At 37.9% G+C, this 26,275-nt stretch overlaps 1 protein-coding gene across 1 annotated transcript in view; it reads left to right on the forward strand.

The window, feature by feature from the left end:
• Positions 1-26,275, forward strand: part of ATG10 (autophagy related 10) — a 406,998-nt gene that overhangs the window by 336,083 nt on the left and 44,640 nt on the right. The window contains exon 6 of the mRNA XM_053701464.1: positions 24,049-24,134. Within this exon, the coding sequence (XP_053557439.1) occupies positions 24,049-24,134 (86 nt within the window). The remainder of the gene's footprint in view (positions 1-24,048; positions 24,135-26,275) is intronic.

Genomic DNA, 26,275 nt, shown 5'->3' on the forward strand with positions numbered 1-26,275 from the left:
ATGCTTAATTGGTAGTAGGCTTTCGAGCCTATACAGCTTGGAGTAAGACAACATGCATAAAGAGGATGATGTGGTCAAAATACTCATTTGCCTAATAATTCTGCACTCCCTGTAGACAGGAGATTATTTATCCTTAATGGAATAGAAGGATCTAATATGAAATATGCATGGGTGCATTTCAATTTTAAATAGAATTATCGTTCCAATATACTTTCATTAGCAAAAAAGCACCTAGTAAAAGTAATTATTGTTCTTCAGGGGCATATTCACATATGCTGTGAGGACCCGTGGACCAGCATTCAGACACCAAACCTTCTTAGAGAGGGCCCAATATTCAAAACATCGCCAGCATGGACAGAAATCACACAAAAACTTTTGGATTTCAAAAGAACAAGTGCTCAGCATATATAACGCCATTATGGAGCACTTGTTCTTAATACGATCAGATTGTCTTGAAAAAGGCTTAAACTGTAAGCGAAACGTCGACTTTTAACTGACGGAAAATATTGGTTTAAGAATAAATTGTGATAAATGAAGTCCTGTGAGTGCCCTCATACTTGAACTGTCATATATAAATATATACAGGGAGTGCAGAATTATTAGGCAAATGAGTATTTTGACCACATCATCCTCTTTATGCATGTTGTCTTACTCCAAGCTGTATAGGCTCGAAAGCCTACTACCAATTAAGCATATTAGGTGATGTGCATCTCTGTAATGAGAAGGGGTGTGGTCTAATGACATCAACACCCTATATCAGGTGTGCATAATTATTAGGCAACTTCCTTTCCTTTGGCAAAATGGGTCAAAAGAAGGACTTGACAGGCTCAGAAAAGTCAAAAATAGTGAGATATCTTGCAGAGGGATGCAGCACTCTTAAAATTGCAAAGCTTCTGAAGCGTGATCATCGAACAATCAAGCGTTTCATTCAAAATAGTCAACAGGGTCGCAAGAAGCGTGTGGAAAAACCAAGGCGCAAAATAACTGCCCATGAACTGAGAAAAGTCAAGCGTGCAGCTGCCAAGATGCCACTTGCCACCAGTTTGGCCATATTTCAGAGCTGCAACATCACTGGAGTGCCCAAAAGCACAAGGTGTGCAATACTCAGAGACATGGCCAAGGTAAGAAAGGCTGAAAGACGACCACCACTGAACAACACACACAAGCTGAAACGTCTAGACTAGCCCAAGAAATATCTCAAGACTGATTTTTCTAAGGTTTTATGGACTGATGAAATGAGAGTGAGTCTTGATGGGCCAGATGGATGGGCCCGTGGCTGGATTGGTAAAGGGCAGAGAGCTCCAGTCCGACTCAGACGCCAGCAAGGTGGAGGTGGAGTACTGGTTTGGGCTGGTATCATCAAAGATGAGCTTGTGGGGCCTTTTCGGTTGAGGATGGAGTCAAGCTCAATTCCCAGTCCTACTGCCAGTTTCTGGAAGACACCTTCTTCAAGCAGTGGTACAGGAAGAAGTTTGCATCCTTCAAGAAAAACATGATTTTCATACAGGACAATGCTCCATCACACGCCTCCAAGTACTCTACAGCGTGGCTGGCAAGAAAGGGTATAAAAGAAGAGAATCTAATGACATGGCCTCCTTGTTCACCTGATCTGAACCCCATTGAGAACCTGTGGTCCATCATCAAATGTGAGATTTACAAGGAGGGAAAACAGTACACCTCTCTGAACAGTGTCTGGGAGGCTGTGGTTGCTGCTGCACGCAATGTTGATGGTGAACAGATCAAAACACTGACAGAATCCATGGATGGCAGGCTTTTGAGTGTCCTTGCAAAGAAAGGTGGCTATATTGGTCACTGATTTGTTTTTGTTTTGTTTTTGAATGTCAGAAATGTATATTTGTGAATGTTGAGATGTTATATTGGTTTCACTGGTAAAAATAAATAATTGAAATGGGTATATATTTGTTTTTTGTTAAGTTGCCTAATAATTATGCACAGTAATAGTCACCTGCACACACAGATATCCCCCTAAAATAGCTAAAACTAAAAACAAACTAAAAACTACTTCCAAAACTATTCAGCTTTGATATTAATGAGTTTTTTGGGTTCATTGAGAACATGGTTGTTCTTCAATAATAAAATGAATCCTCAAAAATACAACTTGCCTAATAATTCTGCACTCCCTGTATGTGTGTGTGATTTTTATAAATATAGTATGTGTGTATGTGCACTCTAAAAGCCAAACATAATTGCATATATTTTGTCACAAAATAGAGGGTGCATTGCCTTGGACTCTAGATCTACATTAAATGGAAAGCAAAGCACCATCATATTACTACTTGAACAGCAGGAGGTAGCCTAATCATATAAATGGTTTTCATACTGGCAGTTAAAGTGCTGTAGATTTGCATGGTACTAGTTAAAGTCAGAATAGCTCTTCAAAAGGGTTATAGAAATATATCTAGCTCTTTTAAAATAATATGCAGTTAAAGGGCCATTATAGTAAAACAAATCTGCTCAGGACCCGCAGAGCACTGCTATTTCCAGATCTGAGTCGTGTGACTAGCACTGCAGATTGGTTCAGCTGTGTTTTCCTTTGCGGGGGTTAAACACACAGTAGTGTATGGTCGATAGATTTAAAATGGATTATAATTTGTTTATTATAATGGCCCTTTAATTATTATTATTGAAGATAATTCTGCAAATCATTTCAGCATCAGCAACAAATGCCCCTAACACTTTATCTACCAATAATTAAGGACTGGCTGTGGCTAATAATATACATTGTTGATTTTGATCTCCATTAGCTTTGTGTAATGTATATCCATCATAATATGTATACACTGAGATGGATTATAAATTATAGTAAATAATGGTCATAATGCCTAGCAAAGCTCATATACATTTTTCTTGTGCTCTTTCACAGTCCATCAATTGCTCTGGGTCTAACAATGAATTAAAGGGACAGTCTAGCCCAAAATAAACTTTCAGATAGAGAATGTAATTTTATACAATTTTCCAATTTACTTTTATCCCCAATTTTGCTTTTTTCTCTTGGTATTCTTAGTTGAAAGTTAAACCTAGGAGGTTCATATGCTAATTTCTAAGCCCTTGCAGGCCGCCTCTTCTCTCGGGCATTTCAACAGTTTTTCACCACTAGAGGGTGTTAGTTTATGTGTGTCATATAGATAACACTGTGCTCACACACGTGGAGTTCCAGGGAGCCAGCTCTGATTGGCTAAAATGACTGTCTGTCAAAGAACTGAAATAAGGGGGCAGTTTGCAAAGGCTTAGATACAAGGTATTCACAGAGGTAAAAAGTGTATTTATATAATTGTGTCGGTTATGCAAAACTAGGGAATTTGTAATAAATGGATTATCTATTTATTTAAACAATACAAATTCTGGTGTAGACTGTCCCTTTAACTGCAACTGTTAAAGGAATATGAACCACAAATGTATTTATTTTTTCATGATTTTGACAAAGTTTGCAATTTTAAAGAACTTTCTAATCTACATCTATTATCACATTTTCTTTGTTCTCTGGTATCTTTTGTTCAAAAACAAGCTCAGGAGCATGTACATGTCTTTTGCACTATATGGCAGCAGTTTTGCAAGAATGTTATTCATATGCAGGAGCACTAGATGGCAGCACTATTTCCTGACATAACATGGGAAGAAAGCAAATTTGATAACAGAAGTAAATTAGAAACTTTTTTTTAAAATGGTGTCCTCTCTCTGAATCACAAAAGAAAAAGTTTGGGTTTCAAATAACTTTAATTCTGAGGGACAACTCTGGATCAAGGAATCCAGTAGTAACTGGCACAAAGTGAAGTCCAGAAAATGTATCACATAAGACTTCAATCACAAAGATGTAGTGATGAATGAGTTAGAAGTCCAGGATAGGTGTGTGAGGGCCACGATCATTGCATTGCATAGACAATGCAAACAAGTGTAGGTCAGGACTAAAAGGAATAGCAGTTAGATTGGGTTTTTTAATTTATTGGTTAATAAGCTCTAATGACCTCTGCTTGTACCACATACCAGTAACGATATGGTCATTTCACACATCTCGGTTCAATCAAGCCACAACAGCGTTTACCTCAGGAACAATAGCACTCTGACATTATTGCATTATGCTAGGAAAGAATGACTCTGGTGATGTTATACGGAGCTGTGTTTCTCCTGGTGCACCTATCCAGAGGGACCATAAAGAAGAAAGTGTCCTTGGCAGCCAATCAAGCGTCTTTGTGAGTTAGATGTAAATACTGGTCCTGCAATTCTAATACTGAAATTATTCTGCATAATTTCAATTATAATGTTGCTGTTGCTGTGTTTTAACGGTGCATTTGTAACAACAAGTTGCATAAAGTTCCATTAGCTTTATTAGAAAACTGTATAAGATTTGGGTGACCATATATTGAGGAAGAACAATTTTATTGACCAAATATTAAAATAGTCGCAATTAAATATAATACTGCCTCCTATTTGGCCACGCAGTCCAAAGATTATGCAAATTGTGTCATTTGTCTCTAGATATGGCGAGTATTTTTTCTGTTATTATTAGAATAAAGACTACCATATGCAGTGACCCAGTGTATGAGGAAGAGTGCCCCAACTCAACCAAACACCAAAAATTGCTAAACAGAAAGTGCAGCATCATACATATGTATGTATATGTGTGTGTAAAGAAAATGCCACATACTAAGATCGATAGATAAATAGACAGACAGACAGACAAATGTCAAATTAACTAGCTGCCATCCTGCAAGCACAAACTATTAAAAATACTATGTACTGTATATACTGATTTTTTTCAAATAAAGATAAAAATTGAGTATGCTTTTTGTTGTAATAATAATCCCTTTCTAAGATAATAGACTCTCTCATCTGCTTCTTTCTGTCTTTCTTGCAGTTGTTAGTGTTACTCCACTAGACAGGGTCTTAAGTGTAGACCTGTACTCACAGCCTGCAATGGAAACCTTAGTGAAAAAAAGCTGAGGTACACAATTAAATATAACCCATTAAAACCACTATACAGCCAAAATAGAACTTGGGTGGAGGGGATTAGCACTTCTCTCGTTTTAATTAAGTATGTATTAATACATTTGCTATGATTTAAAATGTATGGCTTTGCATTGTCCTACAGCTTAGCTTTTAACTTTTTGTTTAACTTAGGTGTCTATTCATCCAACCAGAAGCTACCCTTGTATAAATCCATGACAAATTGCTTAAAATTGCATTTTCAATATTATTTGGAAATTAAAATCAGTCATTAAAAAAAGGAAATATAAAGAACAGAATGCTATCTTAAAACAGCTTTATTATTACACTAGGCGATAAGCCTGCCCAGAGGGCAGTCTTTTGAAAATTATTGAAAATAATAAACAAAATTATCAAAAATAAAAAAAATTAAACCTAATCTAATACCCCTATAAAAATACCCCCCAAATCTAAACTAAACTACCAATAGCCCTTAAAAGGGCCTTTTGAAGGACATTGCCCTAAGTTAAACAGCTCTTCTACCTTAAAAAATGACCAATTACCCCCTAACTGTAAAACCCCCCACCCAACCAACCCCCCAAAATAAAAAAAACTAAGTTTAAAAAACCTAAGCTACCCATTGCCCCTAAAGGGGAATTTAAGGGCAATCAGCTCTTTTACAAACAGCTCTTTTGTGCCCATAAAAAAAAACCTAATCTAAAAAAAACAACCCACCCCCCCCCCAAAAAAAATAAGTCTAACCTCAAAATATGTACTCACAGTTCCAGAAGTCCGGCGGCGAAGGTCTTCTTCCAGACGGTGAAGGTCTTCACCCAGCGCGGGGACATCTACAGAGCAGAGGTGATTGCGGAGTGGAGATGACCGAATGCAAGCTACCTTGCATTCAGTATTCAGTATGCAGTGGTGACCGCACAAAGAGGATCCTCCATGCCTGTCCTGCTCCGCGATGGCCGGTCCTGCTCCGCGGTCATCTCCACTCCGCGATCACCTCTGCTCCACGCCGGTCCTGCTCCATGATCACGGAGTGGAGATGACCGCGGAGCAGGACCGGCCGTCACGGAGCAGGACAGGCATGGAGGATCCTCTTTTCGGTCACCGGCGCATACTGAATATTGAATGCAAGGTAGCTTGCATTCCTATTGGCTGAAATTTTGAAATCAGCCAATAGGATGAGAGCTACTGAAATCCTATTGGCTGTTCAAATCAGCCAATAGGATTTCAGTAGCTCTCATCCTATAGGCTGATTTCAAAATTTCAGCCAATAAGAATGCAAGGTACCCCAGTATAAATGCAATCTTCAGTGTGGTGCGGCGACCGCATGAAGAGGAACGGTCATCTCCGCTCTGCAATCACCTCCACTCTGTGCCGCCTTCGCTCCGGATGAAGATAGAAGATGTCCCCGCACTGGATGAAGACCTTCACCGCCTGGAAGAAAACCTTCGCCGCTGGACTTCAGGAACTGTGAGTACCTATTTCGGGGTTAGACTTAGGTTTTTTTTTTTTTTAATTTTTAAGATTTGGGATTTTTTCCCTTTATGGGTGCAAAAGAGCAAAAGAGCTGTTTGTAAAAGAGCTGATTACCCTTTTAAGGGCAATGCCCATACTAATGCCCCTTTAGGGGCAATGGGTAGCTTAAATATTTTTAGATTTTAGTTTTTTTGTTATGGGGGGTTTGTTGGATGTAAGGGTTTTAATGTTAGGGGGTAACTGGTAATTTTTTTAGGTAAAAGAGTTGTTCGATTGGTAGTTTAGTGTTAGTGGTTTTTATTTAGATTAGGTTTTTTTTATTTTAATGTGCAGCAAAGGAGCTGATTGCCTTTTTAAGGGCAATGCCTGTACAAATGCCCCTTTAGGCGCAATGAGTAGCTAAGGTTTTTTTTAGTGTTAGTTTTTTTTATTTTGGGGGGTTTGGTGGGTGGGTGGGGTTGTTTTACTGTTAGGGGGGACTTCATATTTATTATTACATTTATTTATGTAAAATAGCTATTTAACTTAGGGCAATGCCCTACAAAAGGCCATTTTAAAGGGACAGGCTACCATAGAATTGTTATTGTTTTAAAAGATAGATAATCCCTTTATTACCCATTCTCCAGTTTTGCATAACCAACACAGTTATATTAATATACTTTTTACCTCTGTGATTACCTTTTATCCAAGCATCTTCTGACAGCCCCCTGATCACATGACTGTGGCTGTTTATTATCTATTGTCTTGCATTTAGCATTATAATGTGCTAAATCTTAAATAACCCCCTGTGCCTGAACACAGTGTTATCTATATGGCCCACGTGTATTTCTGTTTCTTTGTGTTGAAAATAGATTTAAAAAGCATGTGATAAGAGGCAGCCCTTAAAGGCTTAGAAATTAGCATATGAGCCTACCTATGTTTAGTTTAAACTAAGAATACCAAGAGAAAAAAGCAAATTTGATGATAAAAGTAAATTGGAAAGTTGATTAAAATTAAAAGTCCTATCTGAATAATGAAAGTTTAATTTATACTAGACTGAGGTTTGAATTGTAACTTTGTATTTTTTTTATTTAATTGGGGTTAATTTAGGGGGTGTTAGGTTAGGGGGCTTAGTAGTTAAATTAGTTATTTGCGCTGTGGGGGGGTTGGCGGGTTAGGAGTAAATAGGTTAATTAGGTTTTTTAGGGGGTTAATAGGTTCGTTTTTTTTGTTATACTTCGTGCGTGCAGTTAGGTTTTTTTATTATTTTGTGAGGGCGGTTTGTTTTTTTTGTTAATTTGTGCGGGCGGTTGCGTGTTTTTTTTCCCTTAATGCTTTGTTTGCCTATGCTGCATCCAGGTGGATTCCGAAAATGGCAGGGTGGTGAAAGAATCCACATAAGATGGCGGCAAATAGGTATGGGGGGTTAGAGAGCTGTTTTGGGGGGATCAGGGAGGTTGGGAAGTAAGGGGCGATACTATCCTGCAGAAAATATATAAAGATTTTTAAAAGAAAAAAAAAAAAACTTTTATTTTTATACTGGCAGACTTTCTGCCAGTACTTAAGATGGGGGTGACCTTTGGGGGGTGGGGGAGAGAAGAGATCTGTTTGAGAGGGATCAGGGAAAAATCAGGGGGTGGGATGTGTCAGGTGGGAGGCTAATCTCTACACTAAAGCTAAAGTTAACCCTACAGGCTACCTAATTAACCCCATTCACTGCTGGGCATAATACAAGTGTGGTGTGCAGCGCATTTAGCGGCCTTCTAATTACCAAAAAGCAATGCTAAAGTCATATATGTCTGCTATTTCTGAACAAAGGGGATCCCAGAGAAGCATTTACAACCATTTGTACCATGATTGCACAAGCTGTTTGTAAATAATTTCAGTGAGAAACCTAAAATTGTGAAAACGTTAAAAAAAAATTTTTATTTGATCGCATTTGGTGGTGAAATGGTGGCATGAAATATACCAAAATGGGCCTAGATCAATACTTTGGGTTCACAAGAGACAGTCGGGGAATATGTGGGGTGTGTGCACACAATAAATGAACTGTTCAAATGTCCCCCTATGGGACCTGATCTCAGATTCACTGTCCAGTATATGTTCAGGGAGCGTCCCTTACCCTCCCTTACTAATATATATAAAGGGATAATATGGTACTCTTATATAAGAATAGCAAAATGACTCACCACTGAAAGGATGAGTGCTGGGTTTCTTGCAGACGTATCTTCAGCCTCCTTGGTTCACTTTCTAGTGCAGAGTGGACCCCTTGCTGGTACATTCAACCTTTGCACGAGTCACTGGAATGCTGGTTCTTGTCTTTAAAGAGTGACCCACTTCACCTATATTGATAATTTGCTACATTCTCATAGTCCCATTTGTTGAGGATCAGTCATCCAAAATGAAAAGCCTATCCTCCACAGCTGCACCTTATGACATGTGCTCACTGCTAGCCAGTCCTGTATGGATACCAAAAATAAAAAATCACAGGAGCACCAAGCATAAGGGTAAAATTAATGCTTTATTGGTAGTTTTGCAGGGTACTCTCACCCTGGGGGTAAAATACAGTAATATATCAAATGAAAAAAATATAGGCTGACCAGTTTCGGCTACTGCCTTACTCCTAGCCTGCTTGAAATAATATCGTGACTTGCAAACTTAAAAACATTCATTTGATTGCCCATTGGTTGGAGGCTTGACTCTCCTCCCTCTCCTAAGCCAATGGGGCTATCCAGTTACACACTCCTATTTAACGAACAGCTGAAGCTATTAAACCTCAAATTTGAGCGCTAGAAACTGTGTCCCTGTTCAGCAGATCATGAAAGCCTTTACGCTTCTAACTCCTGCTAATATATAACAATGAATAAAGAATCAATACATACATACTACAAAACTTCTGTCAACCTCACAAGAGCTACCGATCACTCCCCTGATTACCTAGACGTGCGTGAGCTGTTAATTGCGCTGTGTGTACTCACCATACACTATCTTATGCATCCGGGAAACAGTGCTAACACTCCCCTTTCTTTTGCAATGCAAACTCCTGCCTTATCTGTCATCAGAGCAGAAACAGAACAAACACTCCCCTTTCACTTGCAATGCAAACTCATGCCTTGTCCGTCATCAGAGCGGACCAATCCGGTTGTAATAGCAACGGATGAGTCCTTAGTTACTTCTCTAGATTTCTCGTGTGGTGTGTATTCTATATGCCTTGGGATTAAAAATCTGAAATCAAAGTTACCCTTCTGCACCATCTATGTAAGGGGGGGTGCAAATAAATACTAAAAAAATCTTCCTTTTAAACTATAGGTGGGTTTGCGTGTACTAATGATAGCTGTGAAGTGTGCATACTAATCCGTCGCTCTCCTATCTTTGCTCCTCTTGCAGAGATTCCAAAGTCCTCACATCACACATCTCTTGAAAGTCTAAATCGGAATTAATGATAGATATACTGTCTACACAAGTATTGGTACAATATGTGCTAAACAAACACGAACTGGATGTTCTCAGTTTGGGTCTAACCTATGTGCCCACAGCTGATTTCAATATTTTCAAAACTCTCTTGGATGTCAATAAATTGATATGAAACTTGACATTGAAAAAGTTCTTTAAAAACCAGGACAAGGATAGGGATAATGAGAGTCCAAGTTCCAGTACCAATACTTGTGTAGACAGTATATCTATCATTACTTAAGATTTAGACTTTCAAGAGATGTGTGATGTGAGGACTTTGGAATCTCTCCAAGAGGAGGAATTTTGTGAGAGGAGGGAACAACCATTAACTCCCATCTTAACCCATAAATCCTCATTCTACCCCATCAGAGTAGGGGGCCCTTTGGGAGAAATTCCAAAAAGGAGTGGAAGAAGATCTATCTAAACTTCAATATACAGTACAGAGAGGCAAAAACTCAAACATCACCAGGAAACAGAAAATAGCTTTGGAAAGTCTAAGGAATAACAACAACATAGTCATCAGGTCAGCTGATAAGGGCGGAGCTATTGTAGTTCTCAACAAGGAAGATTTTGTGCGTGAGGCACATAGACAGCTGAGCATTGAATAAGATTATGGTAGTTGCAGCAGGATCTGACAAAGGTATACCAGCGACAATTGGTCTCCCTTGTGGATGATGGGGTTGAATGGGGTTTTATTAACCAGGAAACAAAAGTTTATTTGTTGGTACAAAATCCAGCAATTCTGGTATTCAACCATCTGCCCAAAGTCCATAAGTCAGCAGTAAATGTCCAAGGGAGACCAATTGTAAGTGGAATAGGTTCCCTGCTGGAACACTTGTCAGAGTGGCTCGATAGTATATTACAGCCACTGGTAGGTGTTCTTTGGAGCTATTTATCAGACACGAAACATGCTTTAAATCTTCTCTCTGATGTGGTTTGGCAGAGTGATTACAAATGGCTAACAGTGGATGTGAGATCCCTTTACTCTACTATACTACATGAAAAAGGTCTGGAGGCAATAAAATTCTTCCTTGAGAGGGAGTATAGTGTAGATCACAGTTTTTTGTAGAGTACGTGATCAGGGTCACCCACTTTCTTCTTACCCACAATTACTTCGAGTTTGAGGGTGAGTTCTTTCTCCAGAGACGTGGGACGGCAATGGGGGCGAAGTTTGCCCCTCATATGCCAACCTGTTCATGGGTTGGTGGGAGCACTCACATATTTTTGGAGAACAGAACCCCTACAGGCAGAAGATAATGTGGTACAGGTGATTCATCAATGACCCCCTATTCATCTGGAGGGGTTCATTGCAGGATTTGGAGGCTTTTGTGGAAGTTCTCAATCAGAACAATGTAGGCATTAGTTTTACATCGGAAATCCAGGAATTTTCCATGAACTTTCTAGATATCACATTGATAGGAAGTGTGGGTCAGAGAATAACTACTGAAACATATCGTAAACCCATCTCAGGAAATTCTCTCCTGCATGCCTCCAGTTGCCACCGAAGAGAGTGTTTGGGGGGGTGGCAAGGGGTCAATTTATCCGACTAAAGAGGAATTGTACCAGTTTAAGTACATATGAGAAACAAGCAGATGAATTGTCCATCAGGCTAATGGAAAGAGGATATGACAAGTCCACCATTTCTAAAGCGAGGGATTCTGTAACCAGTGTACCTAGAGAGAGTCTCTTAATCCAAGGTAATAGAAGAGAGAAGAAGAGTACACTTAACAAGGTCACATTTACAACAGAATATTCACAACAGTATACTCAAGTCTGGCAGATAATAAGAAATCATGTTCAACTATTACAAGCAGATGATGATTTGAGAGAAACTGTGACAAAGGGTGTTCGTTTTGCCTATAGGAGGAATAGGACGATAGGGAACAGAGTGGCCCCCACAAGACTGAGGAAGGAACAGACTAACAACTCCTCATGGTTAAAATTTAATGGCAAGTATCGGTGCCATTTTCAGACTTGTAAAGCCTGTGAGAGAGTGATTACAGGGGATTCTTTTCAATCCTTGGTCACGGGAGAGAGTTTTTAGAAAAGTTGTTGTCTGAATTGTAGGTCCAACTTTGTGGTGTATTTGATTTCATGTACACATTGCACTCTCCAGTATGTTGGTCTTACGACCAGGGAGGCGAGGGTGAGAATTAAAGAACACCTGTCTGATATCAGAGCGGGTACTCTAACAACCCCCCGTATAAATCATTTCTCTTTTTTTAAACAAAAGGACGTGAGATTGTTTACCTGTACCATAATAGAAAGGGTATTCCCACAGAAAAGAGGGGAGGACAGAATGTGTAAACTTGGTGAAAGAGAGGCCTTCTCGATCTTTAGGTGGAAGACTAGAGTTCCAGAAGGTCTCAATTCAGAGTTTGACCTTATCAACTTTTGGTAAAGGAGTTTCTATTGGGGACATAATTGATACCCTTCACAGTGGCATAACCAGAGTTCAATGTGGCAATGATGGGGTCCTCCTTTGTATACATTCATCACACAATGATTGTCCCCAAGTAATTGCATTAAACAAAATTGTCCATACCATTTTTTAGGTAAATCTGTAACTGTTTTGGAAACACAATATTTTACATAATGGTCCTATTAAAGTAAAAGAGGGTAAGTCAGAGTTGGGCATAGTCCCTCAAAAATATTTCCCCAAAAGAGTACCTTTTTTCATATGCACATTTCCAACACAAGAGGATTGATTCCATAGCATGTATTATATATATTATGGCACCCAAGTGCAGCACAGTGTCATAATGGTCTGTATGGGCAAGTGTGATGGTATTATTAGTAGGGAGATTGCATTTGCAATCAACAACATATTCACTGTTATACACCTGCAAGCCATGTGTGATATCCCTTTAAGACTTTCTGACTATCAGCACTTCCTCCTATTTAAGGAAGTGCTTTTCCATTACTCAGTGCCTGAAAATTAAAGTGGATTCTCTCATCCTGTGCTACTGCTCATTCCAAGCAGTTTACTTTTCCCTTTCAGGTCTTAAGTATTCTTATTTTTGAAGGCTGTTTGTATCTCAAAGTTTGCTGCACTTTTTTCCTGATTCCTTTTGGACTGAGACTTCTAATCATATTCCTACGCTACCGGAACTCAATCACACGCAGCTGAAGCCGCACTCACACAAGCTGCTACCGGAACACCGCTCTCTAATATTCTCCGGTTTAGTACTTACTCTGCTGTTAATTCCGCTCTCCACGCTTCATCATCGCTTCTGGCAAAATCTGATCTTATCACCACGCTGGTATTGGTATCGTATTGTATACAAAGTTTAAGGTTTCCTAATATAACGCTAAGTGTCATTACTTACCTGAGCTGTATTACAACGAATTAACCTCCTCCTTGCTGGTCAATATTGCGTGTGTGTTGGAACATTGTATATATATTTTAGAGTGTTTGTGTGAGTGCGTGAAACTTAAGGAAAGTTACTTGAACATTACTTTATCAAGATTTGAACTTTATCAACTCATTACTTATCCTGAATATAAAGGATTTTTTCTCATTTTTTCTTTGGTCATAATATTAAGGAATCATTGCTTATATTTTAGAAGCTTAATAAGTTTCTCACATAAGATTTACTATTATCATTCATAGAGGTATAATCCATACTTTTCATTTCAATTACTAAAAGTAAATGCTCACCTTGTGCATGCTAGTAGATTAAGTTATATTTACTTGCTGTTTACAAGAATAGAGCTACATTCCATTTATTTTATTTTTTATTATAAATCTCTGAAGTTTAGTGAGATAAAATTATCACAGAATTTTCAGGCCTAAAATAAAGGTTTTTTTTTTATTTGGAAGATGGATCCTAATGAAATTAAAAATGAATTTTCTAATATTCATCAGAAATTAGAATATCTTGCTAGAGCCTTAACAGAGGTACAAACTGAAAATAAAGCTCTCAAAATCTTAATAAAAGATTGTATGTCAGGGAAAGAAGCAGGAATTGCTGAACCTCACATACAATACCCACAACCATTTTCTGGCAAACGCAGCGAATTCAGGGATTTTAAAAGTGCATGTAAACTTCTTTTCTCACTTAGACCTAAAACATACCATAGTGAAAGGATAAAGGTCTGTACCACTATTTCCTTCCTACAGGGGGAGCCACGCTCCTGGGCCAATAGATTCTTTGAAAGTGAACATTCAATATTGGATTCACTTGAAGAATTTTTTCTAGCTATGACTGCCTTGTATGAGGATTCCCACACTCAAATAACAGCTGAAAATAAATTAAGAGCTATGAAACAGGGGAAAAGAAACATTGAAGAATATATTACTGAATTTCAAATGTGGATAGATGACTCTCAATGGAACGAGATCAGTTTAAAGAATCAATTCAGATTGGGTCTCTCTGAATCCCTTAAAGATGAATTGTCACGATTAGAGATGCCTGACACACTGAATGGGTTGATGAAATTAAGCACCACTTTGGACCCAAGGTTACGTGAAAGAAAGGCTGAAAAAGCTTCCTATGAAGTTGTGCCCAGACGTTCATATCCCTGTTTTACAACCATGGAAAAAGCTGTTTCAAACCAGGTTCCTATGGAAATTGGAACTATAAGGGGTCCTCTAACCCCAGAGGAAAAAATTAGACGTAGATTAGAAAATCTCTGTCTTTATTGTGGACAAAAAGACCACTCCGTCACAAATTGTCCATCTCTATTGAGACAGAAAAAGGGTAAGGGTATTTTCAATCAAAATATTTTTCACATTTCTCAAAACCCCCATCTCACTCTCACCTTTTCTTTACAGTGGGATCAGAAAAACGTGCGCTCTAACGCTTTGATTGATTCTGGGGCGTCAGGAAACTATATAGATATAGCATATGTTAAGCTCAATAAAATTCCAACTGTTGTCAAGACACATCCTGTTTCAGTTAAACTTATTGATGGTTCTATTATACAACAGGGCCCCATTACTCATCAGACAATCCCTTTACTCGTAACAACTGACCATGGACATTCCGAATATATTACTTTTGACCTCATACCTATCTACATGCATATTATTATTTTAGGTTTTAACTGGTTACAAATACATAATCCTCATATTGACTGGTCATCACCACAAGTAAAATTTGACTCTGATTATTGTATAAAGACTTGTTTTCCCTATCAGGTAATCTCTACTATAGAACATGAGCTACCTCAAATTTATCAGGACCTGGCAGAGGTATTTGACCTCAAGGAGGCAGAAAACCTCCCACCACATAGGGAATTTGACTGTCCCATTGATTTAATACCGGGATCTCAAATACCACATGGTAAGATTTACCCTCTTTCGCAAGAAGAATTGGTATATCTAAGATCATATTTAGATGAAAACTTGCGAAAAGGGTTCATCTCACACTCAACATCCCCTGCTGCTGCAGGATTGTTTTTAGTACGCAACAAAGATGGGACAATAAGACCTATTATTGACTACAGGGCATTGAATGAAATAACAATTAAAAATAGGTATCCTTTACCTCTCATACCAGAGTTACTCGAAAGATTAAATGAGGCCACAATCTACTCGAAATTAGATCTAAAGGGCGCTTATAATCTTATTCGCATAAAGGAAGGGCACGAATGGAAAACCGCGTTCAGAACCCGCTATGGTCTTTTCCAGTATAACGTAATGCCCTTTGGTTTAAGCAATGCTCCCGCAACCTTCCAACATTTTATCAACGAGATTTTTCATGATCTAATGGATATCTGTGTCATCATATATCTAGATGATATTCTGATTTATTCAAAATCTCCCATAGAACATGAAAAACATGTTAGGTGGGTTCTTACTCGTCTCAAGGAGCATAAGTTATATGCAAAACTAGAAAAATGTGTTTTTCATGTCTCTAAAATAAAATTTTTGGGTTATATAATTACCCCAAACAAAATAGAAATGGATCCTGAAAAAGTAGCCGCAATTAAAGACTGGCCTAAACCCACTACAGTAAAAGCGTTACAGCGATTTATTGGTTTCGCAAATTATTACCGTAAATTTATAAAAAACTTCTCCTCAGTGATAAAACCATTAACACAATTAACTAGTATAAAACAGCGCTTTAAGTGGTCTGAACAAGCCCAGAAGACTTTTGATAGTCTTAAGGAAATGTTCACAACAGCTCCAATACTAACACTGCCTAAATTTGATCAACAGTTCCTTTTGGAAGTTGATGCATCCAATACAGGCATAGGGGCTGTTCTTTCCCAACAAAATAAGGAGACAGGTGAAGTTCATCCCATTGCGTTCTATTCAAGAACGTTGACTTGTGCTGAAGCTAACTATAGTGTTGGAGACAAAGAACTCCTTGCTATTAAGTGTTCTCTAGAACAATGGAGACACCTACTAGAAGGATCAGTAATTCCATTCCTTATTTATACTGATCATAAAAATTTAGAATACTTAAAAAAGAATAAGACTTTAACAGCTAGACAAGCAAGGTGGTCACTCTTTTTAGATCGCTTTAACTTTCTAATAACTTATAAACCTGGGAGTCAAAACACAAAGGCAGATGCACTTTCTCGTATTTATGAGTTACTTCCTCATGAACAACCTAACTTCACTATCCCTCCAGAAAAGATAATAGGTACTTTAACACCCTTAGAAGAAGAGATTTACACTGCTCTAAAACATGATTCAATACCATTACAAAATTATTCCAAAGATCCTACTACAGGTCTTTTCTATCATGAAGAAAAGTTATACATACCTGAGAAATTAAGGTCTTCCATTCTCACACATACCCATGATGACACCATATCTGGTCACCCAGGGATACAGAAAACCATTGAACTTACCCGGCGTAAGTTTTGGTGGCCAGGGATGAATAAATACATTTATGATTACGTCTCTAGGTGTGAGAATTGTGCTAGAAATAAAATTGAACATAAAAAACCCATAGGGTTACTTAGACCTCTGCCCATTCCAGATAAACCATGGAGTACTATTGCCATGGATTTTATAGTGGAGTTACCTGCATCACAACAATATAACACTATCATGGTAGTAGTTGACCATTTAACAAGACTGGCTCATTTTATTCCACTTAAGGGATTACCAACTGCCATGACTACAGCCAAAGTATTTCTTGATCAGGTTGTAAGACTACACGGTTTACCCTCTAATATTATTACTGATAGGGGTACCCAATTCACCTCTTCCTTCTGGAGATCTTTGTGTAAGTTACTGAAAATTGATCATCGCTATACAACTGCTTTTCATCCTCAGACAAATGGGTTGACAGAAAGACTCAACCAGACCATTGAACACTTTTTACGTTGTTATATTTCACATTTACAAGATGACTGGCTAATTTACCTTCCTATGGCTGAATTTACTCATAATAATTCATTCTGTTCCTCAACCAAAACAACCCCCTTCTTCGCAACTTATGGGTACCATCCTAATACTATAACCTTGTCCCACAAAACAGTGAATTCCCCTTCAGCTTTAGATTTTTCTTCCAAGCTTCAAGATCGATTGAGAGTATTGAAAAAACATCTAGCCGAAGCTAAGGAATACCAAAAGAAATACTATGATCGGAAACATTCGATTGGACCTGAATATAAAATAGGTGACCTAGTATTACTCTCTACTAAAAACCTCAAACTTCAGGTCCCTAGCAAGAAACTGGCTAACCAATTTCTGGGACCTTACCCTGTGGAGCAGATAATAAATCCCAATGTGGTCAAGCTCACGTTACCCAAGGACTACAAGTTTCATCCCACCTTCCATATTTCATTATTGAAACCTTTTGATTCAATGACACGCACGACAGTTGATCTTCCGCCTCCTATCTCAGTGGATCTTCCAGAGGAATTTGAAGTTGAATCAATACTGGATTCTAGGATTCGACGACAAAGATTAGAATATCTCATCAGATGGAAGGGTTATGGTCCAGAGGATGATTCCTGGCATCTTCATTCAGAAGTTAATGCCCCTCGTCTGGTGAAGGCATTCCATCATCGTTACCCCCTTAAACCTGGTCTGGAATCCCCGGGGGTGATTCCCTGAGAAGGGGGGGATGTGATATCCCTTTAAGACTTTCTGACTATCAGCACTTCCTCCTATTTAAGGAAGTGCTTTTCCATTACTCAGTGCCTGAAAATTAAAGTGGATTCTCTCATCCTGTGCTACTGCTCATTCCAAGCAGTTTACTTTTCCCTTTCAGGTCTTAAGTATTCTTATTTTTGAAGGCTGTTTGTATCTCAAAGTTTGCTGCACTTTTTTCCTGATTCCTTTTGGACTGAGACTTCTAATCATATTCCTACGCTACCGGAACTCAATCACACGCAGCTGAAGCCGCACTCACACAAGCTGCTACCGGAACACCGCTCTCTAATATTCTCCGGTTTAGTACTTACTCTGCTGTTAATTCCGCTCTCCACGCTTCATCATCGCTTCTGGCAAAATCTGATCTTATCACCACGCTGGTATTGGTATCGTATTGTATACAAAGTTTAAGGTTTCCTAATATAACGCTAAGTGTCATTACTTACCTGAGCTGTATTACAACGAATTAACCTCCTCCTTGCTGGTCAATATTGCGTGTGTGTTGGAACATTGTATATATATTTTAGAGTGTTTGTGTGAGTGCGTGAAACTTAAGGAAAGTTACTTGAACATTACTTTATCAAGATTTGAACTTTATCAACTCATTACTTATCCTGAATATAAAGGATTTTTTCTCATTTTTTCTTTGGTCATAATATTAAGGAATCATTGCTTATATTTTAGAAGCTTAATAAGTTTCTCACATAAGATTTACTATTATCATTCATAGAGGTATAATCCATACTTTTCATTTCAATTACTAAAAGTAAATGCTCACCTTGTGCATGCTAGTAGATTAAGTTATATTTACTTGCTGTTTACAAGAATAGAGCTACATTCCATTTATTTTATTTTTTATTATAAATCTCTGAAGTTTAGTGAGATAAAATTATCACACCATGTGAACCCGATAGCTGTATTGTCCATACCCCTGCTCATTGTCTTACATTCTTACATTCTGGGCATGAGAGAGATAGTACAAGCCACTAGTTACCCTTTGCTAGATTTAACACTACACATATATATCATATCATAATACACTTAGTCACGAAGGCAACCTCCATTGCCAAATTAGTAAATTCACTTTTATTCGAATTGAAGATACATTTGCTTCTATTTACATGGTTAGCTGTAGTGTCCTCTTTCTCCGCTGATCGGATAGCATTAGAGTCAGAGCAAAGATAGGAGAGCGATGGATTAGTATGCACACTTCACAGCTATCATTAGTACACGCAAACCCACCTATAGTTTAAATTGAAGATTTTTTAGTATTTATTCGCGCCCCTACCCCCCTTACATAGATGGTGCAGAAGGGTAACTTTGATTTCAGATTTTTAATCCCAAGGCATATAGAATACACACCACACGAGAAATCTAGAGAAGTAACTAAGGACTCATCCTTTGCTATTACAACCGGATTGGTCCACTCTGATGACGGACAAGGCATGAGTTTGCATTGCAAATGAAAGAGGAGTGTTTGTTCTGTTTTCGCTCTGATGACAGATAAAACAGGAGTTTGCATTGCAAAAGAAAGGGGAGTGTTAGCACTGTTTCCCGGATGCATAAGATAGTATATGGTGAGTACACACAGTGCAATTAACAGCTCACGCACGTCTAGGTAATCAGGGGAGTGATCGGTAGCTCTTGTGAGGTTGACAGGAGTTTTGTAGTCTGTATGTATTGATTCTTTATTCATTGTTATATATTAGCAGGAGTTAGAAGCGTAAATTTTTTTTCATGATCTGCTGAACAGGGACACAGTTTCTAGCGCTCAAATTTGAGGTTTAATAGCTTCAGCTGTTCGTTGAATAGGAGTGTGTAACTGGATAGCCCCATTGGCTTAGGAGAGGGAGGAGAGTCAACCCTCCAACCAATGGGCAATCAAATGAATGTTTTTAAGTTTGCAAGTCACGATTTCATTTCAAGCAGGCTAGGAGTAAGGCAGTACCGAAACCGGTCGATACTTTGGGTTGTCTACTAAAAAAAAATATATAGTTTTGATAGGTAAATATAAAAAAGGCTCTATATCTGTTTAAATGTAGTGATGGCAAAAATGCTAAAAATGCTCTGGTCTTTTGGGGAAATTTTTGTCTGAAATGCCCAGTCCTTAAGGGGTTAATATAACCATGTTGGCTGTGCAAAACTGGGGAATTTCCCTTTAAGCCAGCATTCTACCCAGTTCACAATTTTTAGTCTAGACAAAGGAGATTGTTTGTGAAATAGTTTGTTATGTGGAACAGTCTCAAATGCTTTGCTGAAATCTAGATATGCTACATCAACGCCTCTACCATGGTCTATTACTTTAGTAACATAATCAAAGAAGTCAATAAGATTAGTCTGACATGATCTCCCTGAAGTAAAACCATGCTTATTGTGGTCCTCTAAATTGTTTGTCTTTATGTAAGTCATAATTCTTTCTTTTAAGAGACTTTGCATTAATTTCCCTACTACTGGAGTAACTGGCCTGTAGTTACTAGATTCTTCCCTACTGCCATTTTTATGAAGAGGTACTACATTTGCTATTCTCCAATGACCTGGAACAGCTCCTGTTAATAGTGACCAATTAAACAGATCAGTTAGTCGGGCATTAATATATATATATATATATATATATATATATCTATCGGGTAAAGTAAGAAATTGGGTAATCCTAGCAACCCGGGTAAACCTGACATTACCCAAATGGCTGTGGGTAAAGCCTGATGTTCCTGGAAGTAGAAGAGGTTGCACTTGGAAGAAGACTTCACCGCCTGGAACAGGACCTTCTCTGCCGGACTTCAGGAAACGTGAGTACCAGCCTGGGGGTTAGACTTAGGATTTTTTAAGGGCTTTTTGGGGGGATTTGTTTTATTTAGATTAGGGATGGGCAGAAAAAGAGCTAAATGCCCTTTTAAGGGCAATGCCCAAACAAATGCCCTTTTCAGGGCAATGGGTAGTTTAGGTTTTTTAGTGTTAAGTTCTTTTATTTTGGGGGGTGGGGGGTTTAATGTTAGGTGGGACTTTGTATATGTTTTGTAAAAGAGCTGATTATCTTGGGGCAATGCCCTGCAAAAAGCCCTTTTAAGGGCTACTGGTAGTTTATTATTAGAATAGGGGGTGTTTTTATTTTGGGGGGTCTTTTTTATTTTCACAGGGATTAGGTTTAATTTTGTTAAATTTGGAAATTTGATTTTTATATTTTCTGTAATGTTAGCTTTTTTTATTTTTTGTAAACTTATTTTTTTAATTTTTTGTAACTTTAAAATGTATTAGTTTAGGTAATCTGTTTATTTAATGGGGTGTTAGGTTAGGGGTTGTTAGGTTATTTATTTGTGTTGTGGGTTTTTGCGGTTTAAAGGGTTAATAAGTTAAATAGGTTTATTGCGATGTAGGGGTTTAGGGGTTAATAGGGTAAATAGGTTTATGGCGATTTAGGGGTTAATAGGGTAATAGGTTTATTAAGATGTAGGGGTTTTGTGGTTTAGGGGTTATGTATATAAAGAAATATACGTAAAGTAGATATAATTTAAAGGGACAGTCAAGTCCAAAAGAAACTTTTATGTTTCAAATAGGGCATGTAATTTTAAACAACTTTACAATTTACTTTTATCACCAATTTTGCTTTGTTCTTTTGGTATTCTTAGTTGAAAGCTAAACCTAGGAGGTTCATATGCTAATTTCTTAGACCTTGAAGGCCGCCTCTAATCTAAATGCATTTTGATAGTTTTTCACCACTAGAGAGCATTAGTTCACGTGTTTTATATAGATAACATTGAGCTCATGCACGTGAATTTACCATGGAGACAGCTCTGATTGGCTAAAATGCAAGTCTGTCAAAAGAACTGAAATAAGGGGGCAGTCTGCAAAGGCTTAGATACAAGGTAATTACAGAGGTAAAACGTGTATACTTATAACTGTGTTGGTTATGCAAAACTGGGGAATTGGTAATTAAGGGATTATCTATCTTTTAAAACAACAAAAATTCTGGTGTTGACTGTCCTTTTAAAGAGAAGATTTTTTTTATTTATTTAGGACAGTAGTTTGTCTAATTAGAGTGTGACTATATCTGTAGTTTATTATATAGAACATATTTTTTTTTTTTTTTAAAGTAATTTTTATTGAGGTAAAATGGCAAACAAAAATACAATTTCAGACAGAAACATCATGGCAACATGCCCATTTGACATATATTAGAATTTACATAATGAATTAAACAAGCAAGTCTTCACATCTGTAGAATCTGCACATAACTTAACCCGAGGGTACTAGTCCTTTATAATTATAGTATTGATACACCTGTAGCTTAAATATTTATATAAAAGAAGAGTTACAAAATAGGTTGTTTCTACATCTGTAGTTTAAAAAAGAATTAGACTGCTCTCTGGGCAGGCGTATCAGCTAGTATTTAATAAAGTGTTTAACTGTGTATGTACTGTAAATATTTCACATGTCAATGTTCTTCACATAGGGAAATATGTATTTTTAAATAGATATCCATATATATATATGTGTGTGTGTATATATCTATACCTACTGTATATAGAAATATTTATATAAGAATAAATAGAACATATTCTTCTATGTGAAGAACACTGGAATGTGAAATATTTCTATTTCATGTCAGGTTTAGTCCTCTCGAATAAACACGATCGGGATAACATGCGAGTAATGGTGTTAGGATTTTTTCTACAGTTTGCACGCTCCATTGACTTCTATGGGAGAATAAGTTAACGCGGCCATGATATTCAAAGTTACACTGTTTGTGCACGTCGAGCTTTTGCTTGCGCACTAACTTTCAACTTGTAAATACGATTGCAACCCGATGTGTACAAAAAGCCTTCATCTAGTAATGTTAATGCTCAAGTTGGGGCGCTAAATAGAGCTCCACTCGTAATCTAGTCCTAAGAGATGAGATGCTTATCTGGGCGTACCTTGGTGACGCAGCTCACTCCGAACTACATTTGTATGCACCGATCACCACGGTTTTAGAATAGTTGCCTAATTAAGGGCTGTGGAAACTAAAGAGTTTACACTGTGTTACCCTTTATAAATTGCTTTTCTATTTATTATTGCAGTAACTTTCTAATTAAGAATAATTGGATATATAAAATTGAGGAAATAGGCTAAAAATTCCCTTCCTTTTTTGTATTCTCAACACGCTACCTCATTTTTCTATAACTTCCTGTTTATAATATCTTGATGGAAAGTCATTGTGCATTGATCAGTTACTTTGTGTTGTGGGGCTTTTCCTCTATCCTTTCATCAGGATGACGTCACTACTGATATCTGCCTTTTTTTTTTTTTGCTTCTTCATCCCTTGTCCCTTTTTCTTATTTAAAGGGACATAAACCCAAAAATGTTCTTTCATGATTCAGATATAATCTGCATTTAAAAAAAAAATGAAAATAAAAATGGGTTCAATTTACTTCTACTATCAAATTTGCTTTCTTCTCATGGTATTCTTTATTGAAGAGGATACCTAGGTAGTTAGCATGCACAGTATCACAGCAATCACTGCTGCCATCTAGTGTTTCTGGAAATGCATGAGCACCTAACTTATTCACCTTCCTCCTGCAAATCCAAAGACGAGATTAGTTTTTAGTAATGTGGGAGGGGTTTTAAGGGCTCTGGAATTTTTAGAATCTTTGCCTCCTCCTAGTGGTCAGGAGTATAATTCCCATGAGTAATCGATGGTGGACTCTCACCACCTTTATGAAAGAATGCTCCCAGTTTACTTCTATTATCACATTTATTTTTCCTCATGGTATCCTTTGTTTAATATCAGGGAGGTAGGCTCAGGAACATATTCATGTCTGCAGCATTTGCAAGAATGCTTTTGAGCACTAGATGGCAGCTGTTGCACGTTGTATAACTGTTAAAAGAATTCTTGCAAAAATGCTGCCATCTAGTGTTTCTGGGAAATATTGTTAAAAGCCAGACGTGCATGCTCCTAGAAATAGATCATATTTATTATGCAGTGGTTTTACAAATCTTATTTGAAATATAGCACTAAAACTGTCATTGACTTAGGTAGAATCCATTGTTTTTGTGCATTATTGCTATTAGTATTTTAAAGGAACAAGCCCAAAAGATGTATTTTATGATTTAGATAGAGCATGCAGTTTTCATTAACTTTTTTTTTTCAGGAGCATCCGATTCTCGGGCAGCCTTTTTTTGTGCTGCATCCTTGTCGGACCAATGATTTCATGAATTCTATTCAAGGAACAAACAGGTGAGGAGTCATATGAATGAAAGTGTTAATCAGCAAAAATATTAAGGTGGAAAGAAAGCTAACACTTCTAATCTAATCCCAATTCCTTTTCTTGTCAGAACCTTCCAGTTTCGCACTTTAAATTCTTAACTTCCCAGTCATGCGCATTTTAAAACTCTTGGCTTTTTATGTGCAGTTGTTGCATGATAACAATCTCTATACCTTGCATTGGGACACCAGTTTTCTAATTAATCAGAAAATAACTTTCAAAAAATGTATGACATCAAATTCTACAGCTTGGACCTCTTCAAAACCCATTTTGGCCTCTTTTGAGCAGACTCACACTGGACAAAAAGATAGCTGGGCTTAATTAATACAAACTCTGTTTATAATATGACTGTGCAATCTCAGGCTCAGGGACCACACAGCCCCCCTACAGTGCTTTATATCTGGGCCCCACTTTACCCACCCTACTTCTCTTTTTCTTCTTGATACTTATATTGCACAGGGTGCTTGTTTCCAATTATTCCTGTCCTCTGGGTGCCTGTTTGTTGTCAGGTAATGTTTTCTGGTTTCTGGAAATTATCTTGATAAGCTATTTTCATATCCACCATGTTATGCATGAACACCTGTATATAACCCTGCTTGTTTTTTGCTTGATCATTGGCAACTGATTTAGCCATAGTTGCTGTCCGAATATATCAGTAAGACACCTTCTTGCTCTACACAAATATATTATAATAGCACTTCTAGTATTTAGCATATAACAATTACCAAAAGCCAACATTTATCTTTTCAAGTTCATGAATAGGATATCATCCCAAACACATCATATATCCTTGGTTTATACCACTTGCATTGCATTACAGAGTTGTTGATAGTTAGGCCAAAGGCAAAAAGCTGAAGTTTTGCACTAAGGTGTTAGAATTTGGTGCAAACATGCATATACACAATGTTATTCATAGGGTTTGTAGTGGTTGACTTTAGAACTCCAACTTTGTGCAATTGGATGTAAAGTTGAGGTGTTATAGTATAAGGACGAGAGCAGTCTAGAGTGATGTTTGCTTGAGTTATTGTATATAATTTTGTGAAGAAGCCACTAAATTAAGTTATGTGCTTCACCCCAGTTTTTTTTACACTAAATCAATACCCCTGTTACTGACCCACCTATTGCTAATATTTGTTTTACAAAAGTGTTAGTAAAAAGCGGATTTGTACTTACCAATGGATTGATTCCTAATGGGAAAGAGTCCACAGCCGCATTGATTACTTATGGGAAATAAGAACCTGGCCACCAGGAGGAGGCAAAGACCCACCAGCCAAAGGCATAAATACTCCTCCCACTTCCCCCATCCCCCAGTCATTCTTTGCCTTTCGTCCCAGGTGGTTGGCATAGATGTGTCAGAAGTTTTCTTGTAAAATTATTTTACTTTATTTCTTTTTCATATGTCTCTTATGGACGGTGCTACCCTTCGACATGGGACAGGAGTTTTAAGTAGTCCTGTCAGTCTTTTGTGGAGGGCCTGGGCGAAAGTGAGAGTCCAGAGATGCAGTGGGAGGTTTCCCTGCGACACCATCTCGACTCGTATTCACAGCTACGTTTCAGCACTTGGCGTTGCCGAACTTCGTTTTGCTACATGCTGTCTTCTCTTAAGTCCATGATGGAGGCAATGCTACTATTCATCACACTTGAAAAGCCGTGTTCCTGTTCCACCGTGTGGATTCCGGTAAGATTGTTTCATTTTATCTGTAATGTGATTATTATGACAGTTAAGTATGGGCCTCCCTGAGGCACCTTCTGCTCCGATCTGGGAATCATGGGATAATTCCTCCTTAGGGTGCATTAGTGAATGGGGTAGGTTTTTATCATGTTTCTTATGTGATTCAACCTGCTTGTGTGTGTGCATAGGGGCTCTGCGGCCGAGACATATGCCTATGTGGCACATATTGACTTGTTCTTTCGGTTGTGGATTACATGGACTAGAACTATACCTTTGGGTTATGCCTATTTTATTCAGACTTGCTTAACTTTTTCTGTGGGCCTAGTTTTGCCGCCCTTTAGTGGCACGCTTTTTGGGATTTCACGGGGCATCTGGTGACCGGGTGCGTTTTTACGCTTGGGTGGGTCTTCTTCCCCTTCTGCATTCCTGACTGAGTGGCGA

The sequence above is a fragment of the Bombina bombina genome, chromosome 2 (assembly GCF_027579735.1).
Source record: "Bombina bombina isolate aBomBom1 chromosome 2, aBomBom1.pri, whole genome shotgun sequence".
Classification (NCBI taxonomy): domain Eukaryota; kingdom Metazoa; phylum Chordata; class Amphibia; order Anura; family Bombinatoridae; genus Bombina; species Bombina bombina.